The sequence below is a fragment of the Panthera leo genome, chromosome D1, assembly GCF_018350215.1.
Source record: "Panthera leo isolate Ple1 chromosome D1, P.leo_Ple1_pat1.1, whole genome shotgun sequence".
NCBI lineage: Eukaryota > Metazoa > Chordata > Mammalia > Carnivora > Felidae > Panthera > Panthera leo.
The window spans coordinates 102,948,601-102,969,987 of NC_056688.1; the positions used below are offsets into that span (position 1 = coordinate 102,948,601).

The 21,387-nt window shown below is 41.0% G+C and overlaps 1 protein-coding gene across 1 annotated transcript; it reads right to left on the reverse strand.

Annotated features, from left to right (window-relative positions):
• Positions 1-12,420: 12,420 nt before the first annotated feature.
• LOC122201144 (olfactory receptor 10W1) lies at positions 12,421-13,365 on the reverse strand. The gene has a single exon (XM_042907092.1). It carries the CDS (start codon positions 13,363-13,365, stop codon positions 12,421-12,423), a length of 945 nt encoding a protein of 314 aa, XP_042763026.1.
• Between the last annotated feature and the right edge of the window lie 8,022 nt (positions 13,366-21,387).

A 21,387-nucleotide genomic window follows, 5' to 3' on the forward strand; every position in this document is an offset into this window, starting at 1 on the left:
AGCCCAAATGTCCATCAACGGATAAATGGATAAAGAAGATGAGGTATATATATATATATATATATATATATATATATATATATATATAATGGAATATTACTCAGCAATAAAAAACAATGAAATCTTGCCATTTGCAATATATGATTTCACTCATATGTGAGAATTAAGATACAAAACACATGAACATAAAGGAAGGGAATCAAAAATAATATAAAAACAGAGAGGGAGACAAACCATAAGAGACTCTTAAATACAGAGAACAAACCGAGGGCTGCTGCAGGGGAGGTTGGTAGGGGGATGGGTTAAACGGGTATGGGCATTAAGGAGGGCATTTGTTGGGATGAGCACTGGGCGTTATATGTAAGTGATGAATCACTAAATTCTATCCCTGAAAAAAAGCGATGTTGCAGAAAAATGTTTAATAAGATCTAGAAGGCTCATGAAGAAGCAGATTATAAAAAGGCATTACATCATGATTCCATTTAAAAAACAATTATATCTGCTCATAAATTGAAAGAACATTTTTAAAAATGTTAATAATAGATATTGATGGGTGAGTGGGATTGAGAATCATTTTCTTTATGACTTACGCTTCTCTGTCTTTACAAATTTTGTAATGAACATACACAATTTGGCAATCATATAGCAAATTACAATTTTTCCTCTGTGCATTGGTGTTTCAACATGGTGTTGGGAAGGAGGGCTGGTAGAGTGTCAGTCACATGGATTTTTGTAGTCAATGAGATCTGGTTTTGAAATCTAGTCCCCTTATATTTGCTAATTTAATTTTCACATTAATTATGTTACTTGGTAAGCCTTGGTTCTCTAATGTATGATGGAGGAAGTGAATCTGGTGCCTAATAGGGAATTTATGAAGATTAAATATTTCAAAAAATAATGTGTCTGGGGCATAACAAGCGTCCAACTGCCCTCCCCTCTCTTTTCTCACGGTGGTGAGTTTCCTTTGGATATTTACCCGTCATTCTTGTCTCTTCCAGAGTGGAAGAGCTTCCTCTACAGCCGAATCCTTCCAGGTTGTACAGTTGCTCTCATAAACCTTGAATAATAATAGTAACAGAAAATCAGGAAGAGGAAAACAAAGTGGAAGTGAGATTTCAGTAAAATAATTATAATTATGTGTGGTGAAAACCACATAAGAGATCTGGATTCAAGAAAACATTTCAAAATGATTCTATCGGATTAAGACATGGGCATTGAATGTGCAGCACTGTACCTCATGAGAACATGCGAGATTTGGTACAAGACATAATCTGGGGATAAAGTAAGACATGTAGTATTGGAACCTGATGTCTGCCAGGACAAGTCACTACAAGGTGATTTCAAGGAGCAACTCGCACACATATCCAAGGTGGGTCTACATAGCCTATTGAAAAACCAGACGCAACAGAGTTTGTGTTTACAAAATAGGGCTTTCCTCTTCAGGGTTCATTTTCAAAGGTGTTTCACTCTGCTGTTCTCAAAGAACCTCCCAACCCTGTTATCATCACTACCTGTGAATTCACTTGATTTCCAGCGACTTGTATTCCTTCCCTGGGAAGTTCATGCTTAAAGCACTCAACTCTAGTAGTGCCCGTCTGATAAACATTTCAGTCAGGGCTACATTTAAGCGATATTTAAGGGCAAGAATGTCTCTTTTGTTCATCAGTGTATCCCTATGGCCATTGATTTGATTCGAACTAAATCGGATTATTTTGTGGTTAAATCTCGTGCCCTTTAAACTTTCTTTAAAAGCCAATGTCCGGTGGCTCCTTCTACAGCCCAGTTAGCCTGCAATTCCTCCAGCCCCACCTTGACTGGGACTTCTTCAATCCAGTGGTTAGTTTGTTTGTCTGCTACAGGGCATAAAGCAGGGCTCGGGTGAGATAGATTCAGTGGATGAGTAGTGGGAAGCACTGATGTACGTGTTGAGCCAGTAAGTTTGAGAATGTTGGGAAACTCAGGTGATGATTATTCCTCAATAGCCAACAAAGCAGTATTGGAGTTTGTACTGTATTGCATCCTGGCAATGCATAAACAGTGTGCATGTAACACAGAAACACTTTTGAAAATGTCAGGGAACCATGAAACCACGGCCAGGTCCTGCCATAGGTCAAACGTGTGCTCTTTTAGAAAATATGCAGGGGCACCTGGTTGGTTCAGTCAGTTAAGCGTCCGACTTTGGCTCAGGTCATGATCTCACGGTTTGTGAGTTCGAGCCCCACGTCGGGCTCTGTGCTGAGAGTTCAGAACCTGGAGCCTGCTTCGGATTCTGTGTCTCCCTCTCTTTCTGTCCCTCCCCTGCTCACACAATCTCTTTCTCTCTCTCAAAAATAAATAAACATTAAAAAAAAAAAAACCCAGAAAGTTGAATCCTTATATCTGGGAACTGTAAGGGGACTCAAGAGACATCAGTTCTATCCTCTCGTATCCTACATGCAAAAACTGAGGTCCACCAAGATGAAACCTTGTCCAAAGGCATGTGGCTGGTTATGGGCAAACCTGAGACCAGAATCCACATTGGATGTATTAGTTAGCAGAGAGTAGAGTCAATGTATATCAATATCTCACTTTTCACCTATATCAAAGGCCGCTTAACTTACCTAGAGATTGCAAACATCTAGGCAAAATAGGATACTTGGTATGACTCTGGTAGTGTTGCTAAAAAACATGCCCAGACTCAGACTACTACTGTGGACACAGGTAAGGGAGGCCACATCTTTTGCCAGATACTTTGAGAACTCTTTAATACATCTCCTGCACCCCAAACTATTTCCCTTAGATACATCCTACTCCTCTTTCAGAGCTCAGTTCAGTTCTTCCCCAGAAAACTTTCCCTGATTCTCATATTCCCCCAACTCCAGAGGTAGGTGCTCCCTCTGTGAACTCCCAGAAAACCTCTTCATCTCAACTCTAAGGTCATGCATGGTACCTTACCCATAAATAAATCACGCGAACATTTATTGTCTGTTCTGAACTCAAGTCTTGGGCTCAGCTATGCAGAGGGATCTAAGAAAATTACGACTTAATTGACAAATTCAGCCTTATAAGGAAACAAAGCACCTGAGAAGAGAATTTAAACATCTTCTGAGGAACCAGTTTTGAAACTGTGTTCCTTAGAACATGAGCTGTTGGCGATGCTTCAGGAATGAGTTTGATGACATTGAAAACATTCACACTCTTCCTCAAGGTTCACGATGCATAGTAGTACAATAAAGTTCTCTGAGGTCCTATTGTAAAAGCAAATAGCTTAATTTTACCTGAAAATTTTCCAACTATTTTCACCATGGAATACTTTGGTTTTCACATAACACCATTAAATTGTTTATGATTTAATAACGTTACTGGAAAAAAGTGAGTTTCATGCTATACTCTTTAGGATGGTCCCAAGGAGGAAATAGTGAAAGAAAAGGCAAAAGACGTGTTTCATTCTGGCTTTATACTTATCAGGTATATGAAACTGAGCAATTCAATCATTTATCAGAGTTTCCTTTTCTGTATCTGTGAAAGTGGATAGTAACACACACTCTGATAATTCATTGGTTTTCCACAATTTAATATTGATATACATGAGTATTTTTCCCCAATAGTAAACATTATAGGAATTTGTGTCTCTATTATTATTTTTAAAAATAAAATCTAAATCAAATCAAAGGAATTAAGTCTCTTGAGATGCTCTCTTACCATTTTGAAATTTGCTTCATTCCATCAGCCTTCTAAGGTAATTCACTAAAGAGAAGGTTACCTTTTTTTTCCCTTTTCCTTTTTTTTTTTTTTTTTTTCTGAGATGCTCTCTCTCAGAGTTCACTGACTCTTACAGGATAAAATGCAATGGGGATCCATGAACTTTGCATTGTGCAATATATCCTGGAGAGGAGAAGTAGATGGTATGTGATACCTATAATATCCAGATAAAAACAGAGAAGTTTCCTCTACATGCTAATATTCAGGAGAAGAGACACCTCTTAGAAATTTATGGTCAAGGTGAAGTAGGGTAAGAGAGATATCCTTTGGAAGGATGATCCTGTCGAATAATCCTAATTCAAGTTTGGAATTAGAAGGCTAATCTCTTCCTTAACCATAGAAAATAAATTCTGGTACAGCCACTCAGAGTCCAGTCTTGTCTGATCTAGTCAGATCATTTAGTGTCCTTTGTAAAAGGTCTTTAAAATTAATGAGTCCCCAAAGAGGAGGAATTTCCCCAATGGTTTCCCCTCAAACTGAACCCAGCTAGAGAAAAGTATTTGAGGAAAATTATTTTCTGAGTTCACGAACTCAGCCAGTTGCCAATGGGCAACTCTTCTGTGTGGCCACTGTAGACATTTACTATCCAAGAATTCCATGAGGGCCTCCTCATTCCTTTCCTGTACCCGCCAGGGAACTTTCTGACGTTGTGTTCCAGACAGTTTCCCAGTGAGCATTGTTGAATGCCCACGTTCATTTCAGCCTGAACTCATGGCGTATGTGCGATGTACTAATTCAGCACTAGACTAGGCATCTGGGGATCTAGAGTATAGTTACAGCTCTGCCACGGGGCTCCTTCATCTTTGGCAAATACTGAAGCCCTAACATGGGCTCCTCATCTGGGGTGCGAGGTCATTGATTAATAGACATCATGGATCCTTTCAGCTCTAAACTTCTATGAATGGTGGGTGCCTTTTTCTTGAGAAGTAGAAAATTTATGAAGGATTTTTCCATAATCATTCCTTCTGGTCTATGGCCTCATTTCCTCTTATCTTACTTGTTTTTGTTTCTTGATTAACTTTTTTCTCTGCTGATACTTTCTTAGTCATTAAAAGGTGGTGTTTTGTTTTGTTTTGTTTTGTAATTATAGTTATGTTTCCAACTCTGCCTTGCCATGTTTTTCTTATTTGTTTCTCCCTTCCCACCTCCCTCCAGACTTCATGGACTTAAAATCACATACCTTCTCATCATTCCTGCCATTTATTTTTAGCCACGTTGGGCCTCCTTGTCTGATGTCCATTATCAAAACCACACTCAGATACCACCTCACGCCAGTCAGAGTGGCCAAAATGAACAAATCAGGAGACTATAGATGCTGGAGAGGATGTGGAGAAACGGGAACCCTCTTGCACTGTTGGTGGGAATGCAAACTGATGCAGCCACTCTGGAAAACAGTGTGGAGGTTCCTCAAAAAATTAAAAATAGACCTACCCTATGACCCAGCAATAGCACTGCTAGGAATTTACTCAAGGGATACAGGAGTATTGATGCATAGGGGCACTTGTACCCCAATGTTTATAGCAGCACTCTCAACAATAGCCAAATTATGGAAAGAGCTGAAATGTCCATAAACTGATGAATGGATAAAGAAATTGTGGTTTATATACACAATGGAGTACTACGTGGCAATGAGAAAGAACGAAATATGGCCCTTTGTAGCAACGTGGATGGAACTGGAGAGTGTGATGCTAAGTGAAATAAGCCATACAGAGAAAGACAGATACCATATGGTTTCACTCTTATGTGGATCCTGAGAAACTTAACAGAAACCCATGGGGGAGGGGAAGGAAAAAATAAAAGGTTAGAGTGGGAGAAAGCAAAAGCATAAGAGACTCTTAAAAACTAAGAACAAACTGAGGGTTGATGGGGGGTGGGAGGGAGGGGAGGGTGGGTGATGGGTACTGAGGAGGGCACCTTTTGGGATGAGCACTGGGTGTTGTATGGAAACCAATTTGACAATAATAAATGATGTGGAATTCTGAAAAAAAACAATACATTTTTAGTCAATATGTAACAAATATTTATTGAACTCCTGCTCTGAGGTAGGCCCTTCTTCCAACTCTCGGGATACTTCAGTGTACAAAATAGGCAACTATTTTGTCCTCACAGAGATTGTGTTCTTGGAGAGGGGAAAACAGATCACAAGCAATAAATAAGAATACGCACATTTGGGGCGCCCAGGTGGCTCAGTTGGTTGAGCGTCCGGCTTCGGCTCAGGTCACGATCTCATGGTTGGTGGGTTCCAGCTCCATGTCGGGCTCTGTGCTGGCAGCTCAGAGCCTGGATGGAGCCTGCTTTGGATTCTGTGTCTCCCTCTCTCTCTGCCCTCCCCTGCTGATGCTCTGTCTCTCTCTCAAAAATAAATAAACATTAAAAAAAATACGCACGCTAAATTTTTCTTAATGTTTATTTATTTTAGAGAGAAACAGAGAGTGAGCAGGGGAGAGGCAGAGAGGGTGGGAGACACAGAATCTGAAACAGGCTCCAGGCTCTGAGCTGTCAGCACAGAGCTTGACACGAGGCTCAAACCCACGAACCGTGAGATCATGACCTGAGCTGATGTCGGAGGCTTAGCAGACTGAGCCACCCAGGCACCCCAAGAATACTCACATTTAATAACATGCCAAAAGGGTGGGTGCTATAGAGAAGAAGGAGAATGGGATAAGGGTAATGGGAAAGAGAGCAGAAGAGAGTGATGTTCTAGGCAAGACGGGTGCAGAGGGCTGTTCTGCGTTCCAGGAAGGCTTCTGCGAGGCAATGAACAGATCTACGAAATGATGTGCCAGCCACAGGGAGGGAAAAAAAAGCTTAGGGCAGAGGCAACTTCACGTGGAAAGGTCTTCTCTGAAGCCAAAATAAGCAAATCAGATTTTTCCATAAAGGTCCAAGATATCTAAAATCTATGTGAGTGAAGACAGCTTGCCTTTTATATTCGTGGCAATGGCCAAGTAAATCTGTGCTGGTTCTTATGACTGAATGGGTCGGTAAGTGCATATGGGGGCTGTACTCAGACCCATTTTCCTTTCTGTCCCACACAGATACATTTATTTGCTCAGATGACCTCATTCCTAGAAACATCTTTTACATCCTTGCCATAGTTTCCACATAACTGTAGGTTATAAACGTTTCTCTTTTTAGAAATTTTTTGTAACATTTCCTTTTATTTTTGAGAGAAAGAAACCGAGCGCGAGCGGGGGAGGGGCACAGAGAGAGGGAGACACAGACTCCGAAGCAGGTGCCAGGCCCTGAGCTGTCAGCACAGAGCCGGAGGCGGAGCTCCAACCCATGAACTGTGAGATCATGACCTGAGCCGAAGTCGGACACTGAACTGACTAAGCCACCCAGGCGTCCCAACATTTTTCTTTTTAAAGGTCATGTTCATACTTATACTTTTTGTGACTACTTAATAGTATTGATGTTCCACAATTTATTAAACTATTCCCTAATACTGGACATTTAGGGTGTTTTAATTTTTATTTTTTACTACTTCAGATAAATATATAGCTAATATAGACCATTTGATTCCTTTAGTCATCCTATAAACTTTCTTATTGCCCCTACGGTTAATTTACACGGATATTTTTATATGATTTAGAAGGTAATTATGATGTATGATACACTTCACATGTGTTAAGAGGATAAATATCATGTTGTGTTCTTACCACAATAATTTTTTTTTTGTTTTTAGTTTTTAGAATCACAAGACATTTTTTTAAAGGGCAGCAAGAGTATTTTGAAAACATCAGGAAAAGCTTTACAGAAATCAACTTTGAAAAGTTCATGCTTTACATTTGCCAACGATGGCATCTAATTAACTCATTTATGATAAATAAAATATACATGATCTTGATAGACTTATTTTCTTTTTTTTTTTTTTTTCAACATTTATTTATTTTTGGGACAGAGAGAGACAGAGCATGAACGGGGGAGGGGCAGAGAGAGAGGGAGACACAGAATCGGAAACAGGCTCCAGGCTCTGAGCCATCAGCCCAGAGCCTGACGCGGGGCTCGAACTCACGGAGTGCGAGATCGTGACCTGGCTGAAGTCGGACGCCCAACCGACTGCGCCACCCAGGCGCCCCAGACTTATTTTCTTTTTATGGGCACTCCTTGATAAACTCCCAGCTCCCAGAGTTTGGTAGAATCAGCCGCAAGTTCAATACTACATAATCAAGCACACTCCACAGTAACTGCAACGACAAACTGGTCCAAGCTTAGCAGCAGGAACCTTGCAGCGTCCGTGGTTCCGATGCAGGGGTAATGGCTCATAACACTGCTAATATTTTCTGAATGTTTTCTCTATGCCAGGCAATTGTACTAATTTTAAATATATGTAAATACATGAATACGTTAAAAACCATGGTACCAAGCGAGATTACTTTAGGAGGGGAGGGAAATCAGAAAGAAGGCCAAGGACTGAGCACCAACATTTGAATGTCAGGACAATAAAGAGAGTCCAGCCAAGGACAATGAGGAGGATGAATATAAGGACAGGGAGGTTTAATGAAGTACCATCCACATGTCCATCATTGTGAATTTATGATTGCAACAACCACATTTCTTCTGATCTGGGTATCTGAGGGGGTGGCTGGCGATGCATGTGGTGAAGAACTGCACCAAGAATAGAGCAATGAGCAGAAGAGAGTTTATTCACTCTGAAAGGGAGGAGAGGGGCCAGACATCAAGAGGAATGTCGACCCTGAGTTTCTGTTAGGCTGGGCCTTTAAACGTTTTCTAAAAAAAAATTTTAATGTTTATTTATTTTTTGAGAGAGAGAGAGAGAGAGACAGAATGTGAGCAGGGGAGGGGCAGAGAGAGAGGGAGACAGAGAATCCAAAGCAGGCTCCAGGCTCCGAGCTGTCAGCACAGAGCCCGACGTGGGGCTCAAACTCACAAGCGGTGAGATCATGACCTGAGCTGAAGTCGGATGCTTAACTGACTGAGCCACCCAGGAGCCCCTAAACGTTTTTTTTTAATTTTCTTAATTTTGGAGAGAGAGAGAGAGAGCATGAGCAGGGGAGAGGGGCAGAGGGTAAGAGAGAGAGAGAGAGAGAGAGAGAGAGAGAGAGAGAGAGAGAGAATCCCTGCTCAGTGTGGTGGCTGACATGGGGCTTGATCCCACAACTCTGGATCATGACCAGAGCCAAAATTAAGTGTTGGATGTCAACCGACTGAGCCACCCAGGCACCCCTAGGCTAGGCCTTTTAAGGGGTTTTAAGGATGTAAGAGGGTTGCAGCTGTGCCCATGTGGCAAAGTGAGTGGAGGGATCCACTATCGGCCGGGTAGAGCAAGAGGTGACCAGTTCCTTGGGGGAACTCCGTATGGGGCTCGTCTGCGACGTGGGTTGTGGTCCAGCTAGAAAAGAATATGTTTTGTAGTTGTGGTCTATTTTCTGAGACCGGGAGCACCATAACGCAGAAAAACAAAGAGTTGGGGCCAAGTACAGATGCCTGTGAGCTTTGTCTGGAAGCTTGACTGGGGAGCAGGCTTTGAATAGAACCTTTTCAACATCCAAAATATATTTTAAGTGCCACATACCCGAAACACAATTCTTGATTTTCCTCACTAAATTTTAATTTCTCCTAGGAGTCTCAGTTTTAGTAGATGGCATCTCATTCCACTTTTAGAAGTCAAAAAAAAAAAAAAATTGAAGTCTTCCTTGACTCCCCTCTTTCACTCACACCCCACATCCCGTCTGTACAAAATTCTATTGGCTTTACCTTCCAAAGACATCAGAAATGTGATTCCTTGCCTAGATTGTTACAACAGATGCCTAACAAGACTCTGGTCCCCTGTTTTCTGTCAAATAGCGTATTTTCTACTCCACAAGCAGAGTGATTTACTTAAAGTGTAAGCCTGATAATGCTCCCACTCCACTCAAATCTCTCCCGTGGCCTTGTACCTTACTTAGGGTGAAATCGAAGCTCTTACTATGGTCTATACATTGCTTCACGATTCTGACTTTGTGTAATTTCTTATCTCCTTTCATATCTTATCTCCTACCATACCACCATCTGTTGCTTTCTGCTTCACCCTGTGTCTAAAGTAAAACAGCCTCCTTGCTGTTTGGCTCACCAGGCATTGGGCACTTCGTTCTGGAAAGAGTAATAGAGCATATTGATTAAGTGGGTGGACTCAGATGCTCTGTTTCCTGGGTTTGATCTCTGGTTATGCTTCTCACCATTTTTTTTTTAAAACCTTGTATAGTAATTTAACCTTTCTGTGCATCCGTTTCCTTATCTATGAATTGGGGATAATAATGATATGCCTCTTCTAAAGTTTTGGAAAGGATAAATGAATAAAACCATGTAAGTGATCATGAAGGGGTCAGCTATCATCATCATCGTCATCATCATCATCATCATCACCGACGTCATCCATGAAGCAGAAAAGAAGGACTAGGACTTGACAGCATATCCACAAGAAGTTTATAGCTTTAAGTTTCTTTTTTCTTTTTTTTTTTTTTTTAGTTTATTTACTTAGGGGCACATGGGTGGCTCAGTCAGTTAAGCGTCCGACTTCCAGCTCTGGTCATGATCTCGCAGCTTGCGGGTTCGAGCCCTGCGTCGGGCTCTGTGCTGACAGCTCAGAGGTGGAGTCTGCTTCGGATTCTGTCTCCCTCTCTCTCTGCCCACCCCCCCACTCACTCTCTGCCTCTCTCTGTCTCTCTTTCTCAAAAGTAAATAGAACATTTAAAAATAGAGAGAAAGACACTAGAATTCTCTCTCTCTCCACAATATGAGGTGACAACGAGAAGACAGGAAACCAGGAAGGGTGTCCTCACTAGACGCTGACACATTGATTGATCTTGGACTTACAGCTTCCAGAACTTTGAGGGATAAATTTCGGCTGTTTAAGCCACTCAGCCTGTGGTGTTTTGTTACAGCAGCCCACGCCAACTAAAACATATACGTTCTGTTAATCATTTCGGTAGGTTTAGGTAGAATGGGAAAGGTTTCCTTTAAAATCATTACACTCATTACTACTAACAAATATTATAAACTAAACACACTTCTTTCACCTCTAGATATCTTAAATGGCTGAATATCAAAAAGAAGGAATTCTCTCAGGTAAATTTACCCTTTCATTGTTGCCGCTGATCCCCTCAAGCTTGAATCTATTTGATGAGTCAGCAGAACACCCCAAGGAAGTGTGGAGAAGATGCTGGAAGAAACTCTCATAACATCACTTGGGAAAATAGCCCCTCCAATTCTCTTCCTTTATTTTCCTTCTGGGGCCCCCAAATAACGATGATAATGATAGGAGCAATAATAATACAACAATGGTTGATATCATGCTTATAGGGCTTATTGTAAAACCTGCCGGAATTCATTTAATCCTTAAATGATTCTTTCAGCTACGTTTATTGTAGTCTCCATTTGATTAAAAATAAAATCAAAGCACAGAGGGCTTAAGTGATTCTTTCCTTGTCACACATGTAGAAAGAGGCAAACCCAGGTATCGTGGCTCCGGGGCCTGTGCTGTGCCACAAATCTTCTTCATTGCCTCTCGGTAAACTTTCAGATAACCACTTCTTTAATTATGTAACTAATTAGGGATTATTGACTGTAGAATGCCACTGATAAATGAACGTGTTACTAAGAAGTTAATTACTACCTAAAATTCTAGGGGATATCGAGAATATTTAAAAAGACACAAAAATCGTCTTCTTAAAAGCTCCAGACAGGTGAAAAGATAACAAAGTATTATCAGAATATAACTGGAAGGAAAACAGGAATTCACTAAGGCAAATGAGCATGGAAGCTACTGTTACTTTTCCCAGAAAATAAAGCTTATTTGGAGGACATGCATTGTGAGGTAGAGGGTATAAACAATATTCTTTCATACAATAATTGTCTAGCCAATACTTTATTAAGGGGAAATTGGGTCATTAACATATTTTCATTTCTCCATAAAATACTATATAATAAACAATCCTTTTCTGATTGTTCTCTGTTTGTCCCTAACTCTCAGGATCCTTTTCTGCCCTGTCGTGCTCTACAAGTCTAGTTTCTGAGAACCGAATCATTCAGTCTACACTGCCCTCTTGCTTCCAGTTGGGTTTGGCCAATGGGAGACAGGGCAAGGGGTGGGTTGGGAGGGTGCAAGCAGAGAGAGGCGGGGCAATTTATCTCCCTGCTCTCTCCTTGCATGGCTGGAGTCCTGTCAGTTGTTGCCTTTCCCCCCCTAAAGCCCTGAAGGTACAGTTTCTACCAAGTGTTTTCTCTCAATGAACCTAGCTCTTACTGGTCTCTGATAATACTGTACCACCTTATGTCTGTGAGGTCCAGGAGCGATCGTGGCTTCTTTCTATTGCTAGACTGGTGTGTGTTGCCACTCTTATTGGTTCCTTTACTTCGATATGTAATCTTTTTATTATTATTATTTTTTCAGTTAAAATCTATTGAATGAGCCCTCTCTTTCCAGCCGATAACCGAGAGGCAGTATTATACTTGTCACTTTATGTTGTTATGCACATTTGTTAATTTCCTTTCTAGAAGAGAATTAGTGAGTAAAATAGTAGACAAATTTTAGAGGTCTCTGGCACACATAGCTAAATAATACCCAGATAATTTATATCATTTTTTAAAGATGACTTATTAACTAGGATAAATTCCAGTTGCATGGAGATTGGCATGAGCTGGAACCAAATCCTTGCCTGAAGGTTGTACCCTCCCCTAGTTGCTCTGGGAGAGGCAATTCCTGGCAAGAACTCTCCCCAGGGTCCCCTTCATTTCACGGTTCCTCAGGGTGTAGATAAGTGGGTTGAGCAGTGGGGTTCCCAATGTGTACACCAGTGAAATGAACTGGTCTTGCTTGGGGTAGTAGCTGGAGTTGGGGCGCAGATACATGAAGGCACAACAGCCATACTGCAGCAGGACCACGGAGAGGTGGGAGGAGCAGGTGGAGAAGGCCCGGTGGCGGCCAGCTGCCGAGTGGATCTTAAGCACAGCAGCCACAATGAAGGCATAGGAGGTGGCGATGAAGAAGAAAGGCATGGCAATGGCCAATGTGGCCGCCACCAGCACTGCCCGCTCATGGATGTGGCTGTTGGTGCAAACAAGACGCATCACCGGTGGCACATCACAAAAGAAGTGCTCGATAGTCCGCGCCCGGCAGAATGGCAGCGAGAAGATGAAGGCCACCAGTTGTATGGACAGGAACAAGCCAATGACCACAGAGGCCACGACCAAATGGACACAGAGAGTTAAAGTCACAGTGAGTGGGTACTGCAAGGGGAAGCAAATAGCAACATACCGGTCATAGGCCATGGCAGCCAAGAGGAAGCAGTCAGCGCTACCAAGCCCAATGAAGAAGATCATCTGAGTGGCACAGCCCAGGAGGGTGATGGTCTTCTCTGACTGGAGGACGTTGGTCAGGATGTGGGGCACCACCACAGCAGTGTAGCATAGTTCTATTCCCGAGAGGCTGCTCAGGAAGTAGTACATGGCTGTGTGCAGGCGTGCTTCCGTATGGATGGCCACCACAATGAAGACATTCCCACCGATGATCAAGATATAAACCAGGCTGACTCCAAGGAAGAACAAGACCCGGAGCTCTGGGGGAGATGGATAGGTCAGGAACACAAATTCCATCAACAGTGAGTGATTTCCCCAGGTCATTGAGCTAAGAGAGAGGATCTCTGCTGAGAGTTACAAAGCAGGAGGGAAAATAAGACCAATGATATATTTAGTTCACACTCTGAGCCATGTTCTAATCTGATCACGTCTGGAGTTAGAAACTTCGAATTGAGACTAATTCTCTCTTTCCCTCTTCTTTTACCAAGTCTTTTCACATAAATATCTACAGCTCTATAACTTAATTTCTAAGTGCCAAGAGTTGGCCTGAATTGTATAAGATTTTTTTTTTTTTTTTTAAGAAAAAGAGGCAGAGGCTCTGGAAAGCAGTGTGGAGGTTCCTCAGAAAATTAAAAATAGACCTACCCTATGACCCAGCAATAGCACTGCTAGGAATTTATCCAAGGGATACAGGAGTACTGATGCATAGGGGCACCTGTACCCCAATGTTTATAGCGGCACTCTCAACAATAGCCAAATTATGGAAAGAGCCTAAATGTCCATCAACTGATGAATGGATAAAGAAATTGTGGTTTATATACACAATGGAATACTACGTGGCAATGAGAAAAAATGAAATATGGCCTTTTGTAGCAACATGGATGGAACTGGAGAGTGTGATGCTAAGTGAAATAAGCCATACAGAGAAAGACAGATACCATATGGTTTCACTCTTATGTGGATCCTGAGAAACATAACAGAAACCCATGGGGGAGGGGAAGGAAAAAAAAAAAAAAGAGGTTAGAGTGGGAGAGAGCCAAAGCATAAGAGACTGTTAAAAACTGAGAACAAACTGAGGGTTGATGGGGGGTGGGAGGGAGGGCAGGGTGGGAGGGAGGGCAGGGTGGGTGATGGGAATTGAGGAGGGCACCTTTTGGGATGAGCACTGGGTGTTGTATGGAAACCAATTTGACAGTAAATTTCATATATTAAAAAATTAAAAAAAAAATTAAAAAAAAAAAAAGAAAAAGAGGCAGAGGAAGTTTGTGGCATTCTCAACAATTTTTAGGAGAAGGGGAATGCAAATTAATTCTTTCAGTAAATTCATAGGAAAGTGTCAAGGAATTCTTGAAAGCAGGGGTCAGTCATTAAGATGAGGGTGGGAAGCTATTCATTCATTCACATATTTATTTACACCCAGTGCCTCCTGAGGGATTGACTCGGGAATATATGGATGTAACACTGAAAATCCAATCATAAGATGGAAATTGAAGAAAGTAAACAATGCTCATGGAGAGCTCACACAGGTCTGAGATGGACAGGGTCAGGGATGAGCCTCCCGCTCCTGGTTTCTCAATTCATATCCAATCAAGAGAAGTGCAGGAATTGAAGGAAATGGAAATTTATCATAGGGCTCCTCCCAAGCAGACTCCGCGCCATCAGCACAAAGACCAATATGGGGCTCCATTCCACGAACCGTGAGATCTTGACCTGAGTCGAAATCAAGAGTCGGATGCTCAACAGACTAAGCCACCCAGGTGTTCCTCAACCTTCCCATTTTCAACATTAATTATTTATGATGAGCTTTGAAGAAAAATCGTAAGCCAGAAGCACCACACTAGTACAAATTGTCCACATAGACCCAGCTCTGTGTCACAAGCATAGGGAGAAATGTGACTAGACTGTCACAGATGTTCAGAGCACCTGGGGCACTGTGTTGTTTTTCCACCAGCTGATGAGTAGTGTCCAGTTCCTATCAATTCTCTTTTCTTCTTCTGAACTTCAGTCATGCTCTGAATGATTTCTAATATTACCTGTCCTATTCAATATTTTATTAAAATATGAGGAGTAGGGGCAGTGCATCTGTGTGAAATCAGTTTTGAATTAAATGATGTGGTTTGAAAAATCTCACGTCCTGGCTCTGTGATGCTGGGCGATATATAATTTCTCTGAGTCTTAGTTTCTTTACTTGACAAATGGGGATAATAATTATACTTAGTTCTGAGGGTTTTTGTTTGGATTAAAAGAGTTCATTATGTAAAGTATCTACCACAATGCATAGTTCATCACAAGAGCAGCTCGATAACAGATAACCATTATTATCCACAAGTTCAAGGGCAGACATCTGCCCTTATTTACATTTTCATCTCCCATATCACCAAGCCTAGTGTACAAATTATAAGCACTTGATAAATACGTGTTGTACGGATAAATATACTATGAAAAGTATGTCATTTATACTTTTGTTTTAACTTTCTCTTTCACTTTTAAGGTGATTTCATGATCAAATCATCCATTTAAGAGCCCGCACGGAAAACAACTTGGTAACCAACATTAGGGCTGCACTGTGGAAAATACCCTGTCACTAGGGAACATAACAAGTAGAAGGCTATGACAAACACATCTAGGGCTAGTTTCCCACTTATATTTGATAGAGGGCTTTGGAATCTGTGTGATAATGATGACTTTAGAGAATTTTATGATAGCCATACTTCTGTCATTTTAATAGTGCTGTCCAAGATCTATAATAAAATATTTATAAAAGAGTTATCTATAGGTCATTAATTCTTAGTGCTGGAGAGGACCTCAGAAATTACCTAGTTCAGTCCTCTGTCAGATGCTTGAATTTTCCATACAACACCTGAACATCGGGTCCGCTTCAAAGCCAGGGGAATGTCATTACTTCTTAACTTGGTTGCTTTGTTGTTGGATAGCATAATTCCTTAAAATTCTTTTCTTGTAATGGCTGAAACCTGCCTCAGTAACCTCTACATTCCATTCTGTTCTATGGCATGGGGCCATTGTTTCATGAAACACTTATGGAACTAAGAGCTTTTATCATGCAGCCCTAAATTTTCTCCCATTTTCCTTTTGGTATTCCTTGAACGACATAGTTTTGTTATGTCTCAGTTTCAGCTCTGGAAATGCTTTCATTTTTGTTGTTGTTGCGTTCTGTTTTGTGTTTGAGAGAGAGAAAGCATGAGCGGAGGAGGGGCAGAGGGAGAGAGAGAGAGAGAGAGAGAGAGAGAGAGAATCTTAAGCAGTCTTCACACTCAGCCTGGAGCCTGACACAGGGCTCAATCCCATGACCCTGGGATCATGACCTGAGCCGAAATCAAGAGTCAGATGCTCAACCAATGGAGCCACCCAGGCTCCCTGGAAATGTTATAATTTTAAATAACTTACTTAGAAGTATACTGCATGGGACAGATCACAAGGATGCTCAAGTATAAAGAGATCTGGGTATCAGTATCTGTCCATTGGCAGTCTATTGCTTCAGACTAACCAAAATTAGATTCATCCAGTTGTTTGTGTTTCATTGTTTTAATAGTCTCCTCAGACATGGACTGAGGTAGCTCCCTGGATGCTAAAACCCTAAACGTTATTTTTTCATTTTCAGAGAAGCAAAACATGTTCATCATGTTTATACTTCTATTTATATTAAATATATTATGTATTTAATAGATATTAATTAATGTAATTATATTATATTATAATTATATTATATAACTATAATTATATGTTATATAATATAATTAATATAATATATAATAATATAATATAATATAATATAAATATATTAAATATATTTTATATGTATGCCAGAAAAATTTATGTACATAAAAGTCTGATTCAATGCTGTAAAGAAGTGTGTCATAAGATTAAACAACATGTGTCTCTGGCCTAGTTTGTGATTAGGGGATTCGGAAAGGCTTCCTAGAGGAGTAATATTCAAGCTTAAATCTGAAAAATAGAATTAATCAGGAGAAGAACGACAGGCAGAGTAATGGGGTCCATATTCCGGACAGATGAAAAAGTAGATTTAATGTTCAAAGAGAGTGAAACTTATTGTAACCACATGTCATCAACTTGTTTTTCCAAGTTGTTACTAAACATGTGGCATGGGACAGAGGCAAGAGTAGAGACAGCACTCCAGCATCGTGCCCAGAAATCTGCCCAGGCTGGCATCTGTTCGTGAATCCACACCTATCTCGGTGGCTGCAAGTCACTGCCCACATCATGTCTACATCTTCCTTCTTACCTCTCCAGCCAGGCCAGCCCCAGGTGGCAAGAGTGTCTGAGAAACCTTGCCCATGTGCATTCTGGAAATACAAGATGTCCAGACGGCAGTGGCTCTCAAATTGTGGAGTTAGCATTGTGCAAAACAAGGGGGTTAGCAGATTTGGTGATACCATACCCCAGGCAGAATCTCAAGCTATTATTAATAGTGATGGGGCAGATCAACTCACATTAATGTCTGTCTCCTCATGTTCCGAAAGCATAAATAATAATACTCACCTAATGGAGTTGTGATGGAATTAAATGGCATAAAGTATTTAGAACCCTTGGTTTGATGTGTGAAACCTATTAAGTTGCATAATAAATGTTAATTCTTCTCTCCTTTCTTCGGATCTGTTAAAAGGATATTAATAATACCTGCTTCATAGCAGAGGATTAAATGAAGTACCTTACAAGAAAAGGACTTTTATTAATTCCTTAAACCTTCTCCAAACTTACATTAGCCATCCCTTCAATATTTTTTAGGCTAAGATTAGTTATTACCATTTTAATCAGAAGAATAGGCCTTCCAAGTGAATTTAGAGGAACACGATAAGCCGTGGGCTGAATGAGCTCTAAAATCTTGGAGTCTCTACTTGTAGAGCCATTACTTGCTTTTCTAGCCTGGTGTCAGTGGGTACCTGGTATGTTGTAAATCTAGAAGGAGACAGAAAAAGACTTCTTCTTACCTTTATCATGAGAAGGAGGAGGGGTGTACCGAGCCGGTCTCCTCAGGTCTAGTCGTAAGAGATGGAAGAGAGCAGGTGAGGGCTGTTTGCTCTGGAGAGAGAGAGGACCATGAGGCCAGAAAGTTGGCCCCGTGGGATGGAAGCTTTAGCAACCTTCCCAAGGAAATTTGCCGAAGGAATAAATTGCTCTGCTCTCTAGGGCCTTAGTCCATAAATTCTGTCTCTCCCAGGAGGTGGTTTGATGACTGTTGATCTCTCCTGTGACCAGATAATGAGTCCAAGCCAAAACTGTTCCTGCACTTGGGAGCTCCCATCAGTGGAAGATCTGCAGTGAGTTTGTCAAAGTGAAGACTAGTATTAAACCCTTTATCAACACTCTCAGGGTCCCATATAATTTCCTGAGAAATAAGACAGTCCCTAATCAAGGTCATTTGTGCTTCCTGTTTCAAGTAGTTGACTCCCACCAGATTGTCATAGCTGGGTCAGCTCAAGTCCCAAGTTATTATTGCCCTGGGGAACTGAGACCATATTTTGTATTTTAGGGGTGTCTGGGTGGCTCAGTCGGTTAAGCATCTGACTTCAGCTCAGGTCATGACCTCATAGTTCAAGGGTTCGAGCACCACATGGGGCTCTATGCTGACAGCTCAGCTCCTGGAGCCTGCTTCAGATTCTATGTCTCCCTCTCTCTCTTCCCATCCCCCACTCACACTCTGTCTCTCTGTCTCTCTCAAAAATGAATAAATGTTAAAAAAATTATATTTTCTATGAAAAAGGGGGACCTGGTAACCTTGGTTATATATAAAGGAATGAATTGAGGGGAAATACTAGACAGACATTTAACTTTCCTCTGTCACCTATTAATTATATCTTTTTTTAATGTTTGTTTATTTTTGTGTGAGAGAGAGAGACAGAGCATGAACAAGGGAGGGACAGAGAGAGAGGGAGACACAGAGTCTGAGGTAGGCTCCAGGCTCTGAGCTGTCAGCACAGAGCTTGATGCGGGGCTCGAACTCACGGACAGCAAGATCATGACCTGAGCCAAAGTCGGACACTTAACTGACTGAGCCACCTAGGCACCCCTCCTCTGTCACTTCTTAAATAATTTCCTTACTGTGGTCTTCCAGAATTTGAAGAAACCATACGTTTTCACTCAGTGTACCATACAGGCTTGTAGGTTTGATCATGTCCCTGCTCAGATATTACTTTGCCATATTAAACTTGCTAATTTTTAATATCTTTCCCCTTATTGCCTTTCTTTCCCTCATCTCCATTGATCTCCTAGTTCTTTCACAGTGGAACATACTTTTGATATGTTCGTTTTGATACCCAATAATAACACAGACTTAGGGTTCACTCATTTAAAGTTTGGTTCATCATTGGTTGACTAATTAAACAAATATTTATGTAATATGATCTGCCCATCACTGGTCTAAGTCTGGGCACCAAGATGGATAAGACAAACAAGCTTCCTGCTGTCATGGGCTCATGCTGTCGCTAGTGAAACAGACAATACACATGGTAAATAAGTCAGTTAGGTATCAGATAGTGATGAGTCCCATGATGCAAATCTAACAGGTTGAAGAGCTAGAGAGTGGCTGGATGAGGATGATCAGAAGCCTCTTCTTTAAGGACGTGATGTTTGACCTGAAAGATGAATGATGCAAAGAAGCAATCCATGAAATATGGGATTAAAAAAAAATTCAAACACAGGGAAATACAGTTGAAGGTAGTAAAGAACTCAAAGCTGGAAGAAAAAAAACGCAACATGCCTAAAATAAAAAAAATATTGAAATTTAAGCATATCCAGGCATATGGATATTGGAAATCCTATCATTCAGAGACCTTCATTGAGAAAATGAGACGTGGAGAAGTGGCCTGATTTGTATAGCGTCCAAAAAGTCAGTGGCAAAAACGGGACTAACTTGGTTCTTCTGATTTCATCTAATAATGTCCGCTGACTATTGAACATTAAAACCAGGTGGCTCTTCAGGATCCCAAGGGAAGTGAGTAGAGAATAAGTATCTATTTTTAACGATCAGCACACTGCTTTCTATAACTCCTTAGGCCAAGGATTTAATCTTTTTCTAAAGATGAAAACTAATCAGAGTGAGAATTTTTTGAGATTGAATATATTTCTAAGAGCTAAATGACTGCATATTTTGAAGTAATACTTTGTATGATGAGTTTCTAGTGAATAAAATGTTGTTAAAAGGATTTCCTCACATTTTTCTAATATAGAAATGTAAATAATACCACTGAGATTAGAAGTTGCATCAGAGCCTTTCTTTGTCATTTCCTAGGCTGTTGTGGTCATTTCAATGTATTATCTTGGCTAGGCTAAAGTCCCTAAATATTTGGTCAAACACCAGTCTAGATGTTACTTGTGAAGATATTTTTAGGTGAGATTAACAATTTAATGAGTAGGATTTGAGTAAAGCAGACTATTATCTGTTATGTGGATGAGTCATATCTAATCAGTTGAAAGCCTTAAGAGGAAAGAAGACTGAGGTGCCCTGAATAAGAGGGAATTCTGCCTCTAGACTGCCTTCACATTCAAGCTGAGACATCAACTCTTCCCTTGGTCTTCAGCCTGCTGGCCTACCCTGCAGAGTTTGAACTCACTAGACCCACAACTGCATGAGCCAATTGCATAAAACAAGCTTTTCCTCCCCCCCCACCCCACCCCTCCATGCAACCTATTGGTTCTGCTTCCTGGAGAACCCTGATTAATACAGTTTTTTATCCCAAGAGTGGTTCTAGAGGAACAGAATATTAAGGATGAGTTTTCAGAATTGGTTCTGGGGTTTGTGGAATTGGCTCACTGATCTGATAAGAGTTAAAGGCACTGAAGACTCCACTTCAAGTTGTAAAGAGAACACTGAGTCTACGGTGTGATGCAGCAACAGAGATATGCAAAATATCACCACTGGATACAGCTAAGTCAGTACTTATGGAAGCCAGGTTTTGGGTGACCATGCACATGATACCTTCAGATATTTTTGTCCAAGGGATGACTATAATGAGATTGGCTGTTTGCTTCTAAATGCACTAGAGTAAGTGGGAAAGAAAAGGTTGAGCCTGGTGACTCAAAGTCTCAGCTCTACTATTTCATAAATGACCTGAAAACTTCCATGCCTGCCTGAAAGAGACCAGTGTATTCTGTAGTTGTGAGCTGAGGTTGCTGAAAAACAAACCCAGAATCTCATTCTGTGAGTGGCTGATTTACAATGTAAATTGGATTCTTAGCCTCTCAGGGTTTCCTCCTGACGTTTGAAGACATTAGCTGGGAAGGAATGGGATCCTGAAAATTGGAATGAGGATATACAGGATAATTCCTGATGATTCTGGGGGCATAGAACCCCTAAATTCTGATGAGTCT

Excerpts from the sequence above, each read along its gene's own strand:
- LOC122201144 (XM_042907092.1), bottom strand. The coding sequence starts at position 13,365 with ATGACCTGGGGAAATCACTCACTGTTGATGGAATTTGTGTTCCTGACC.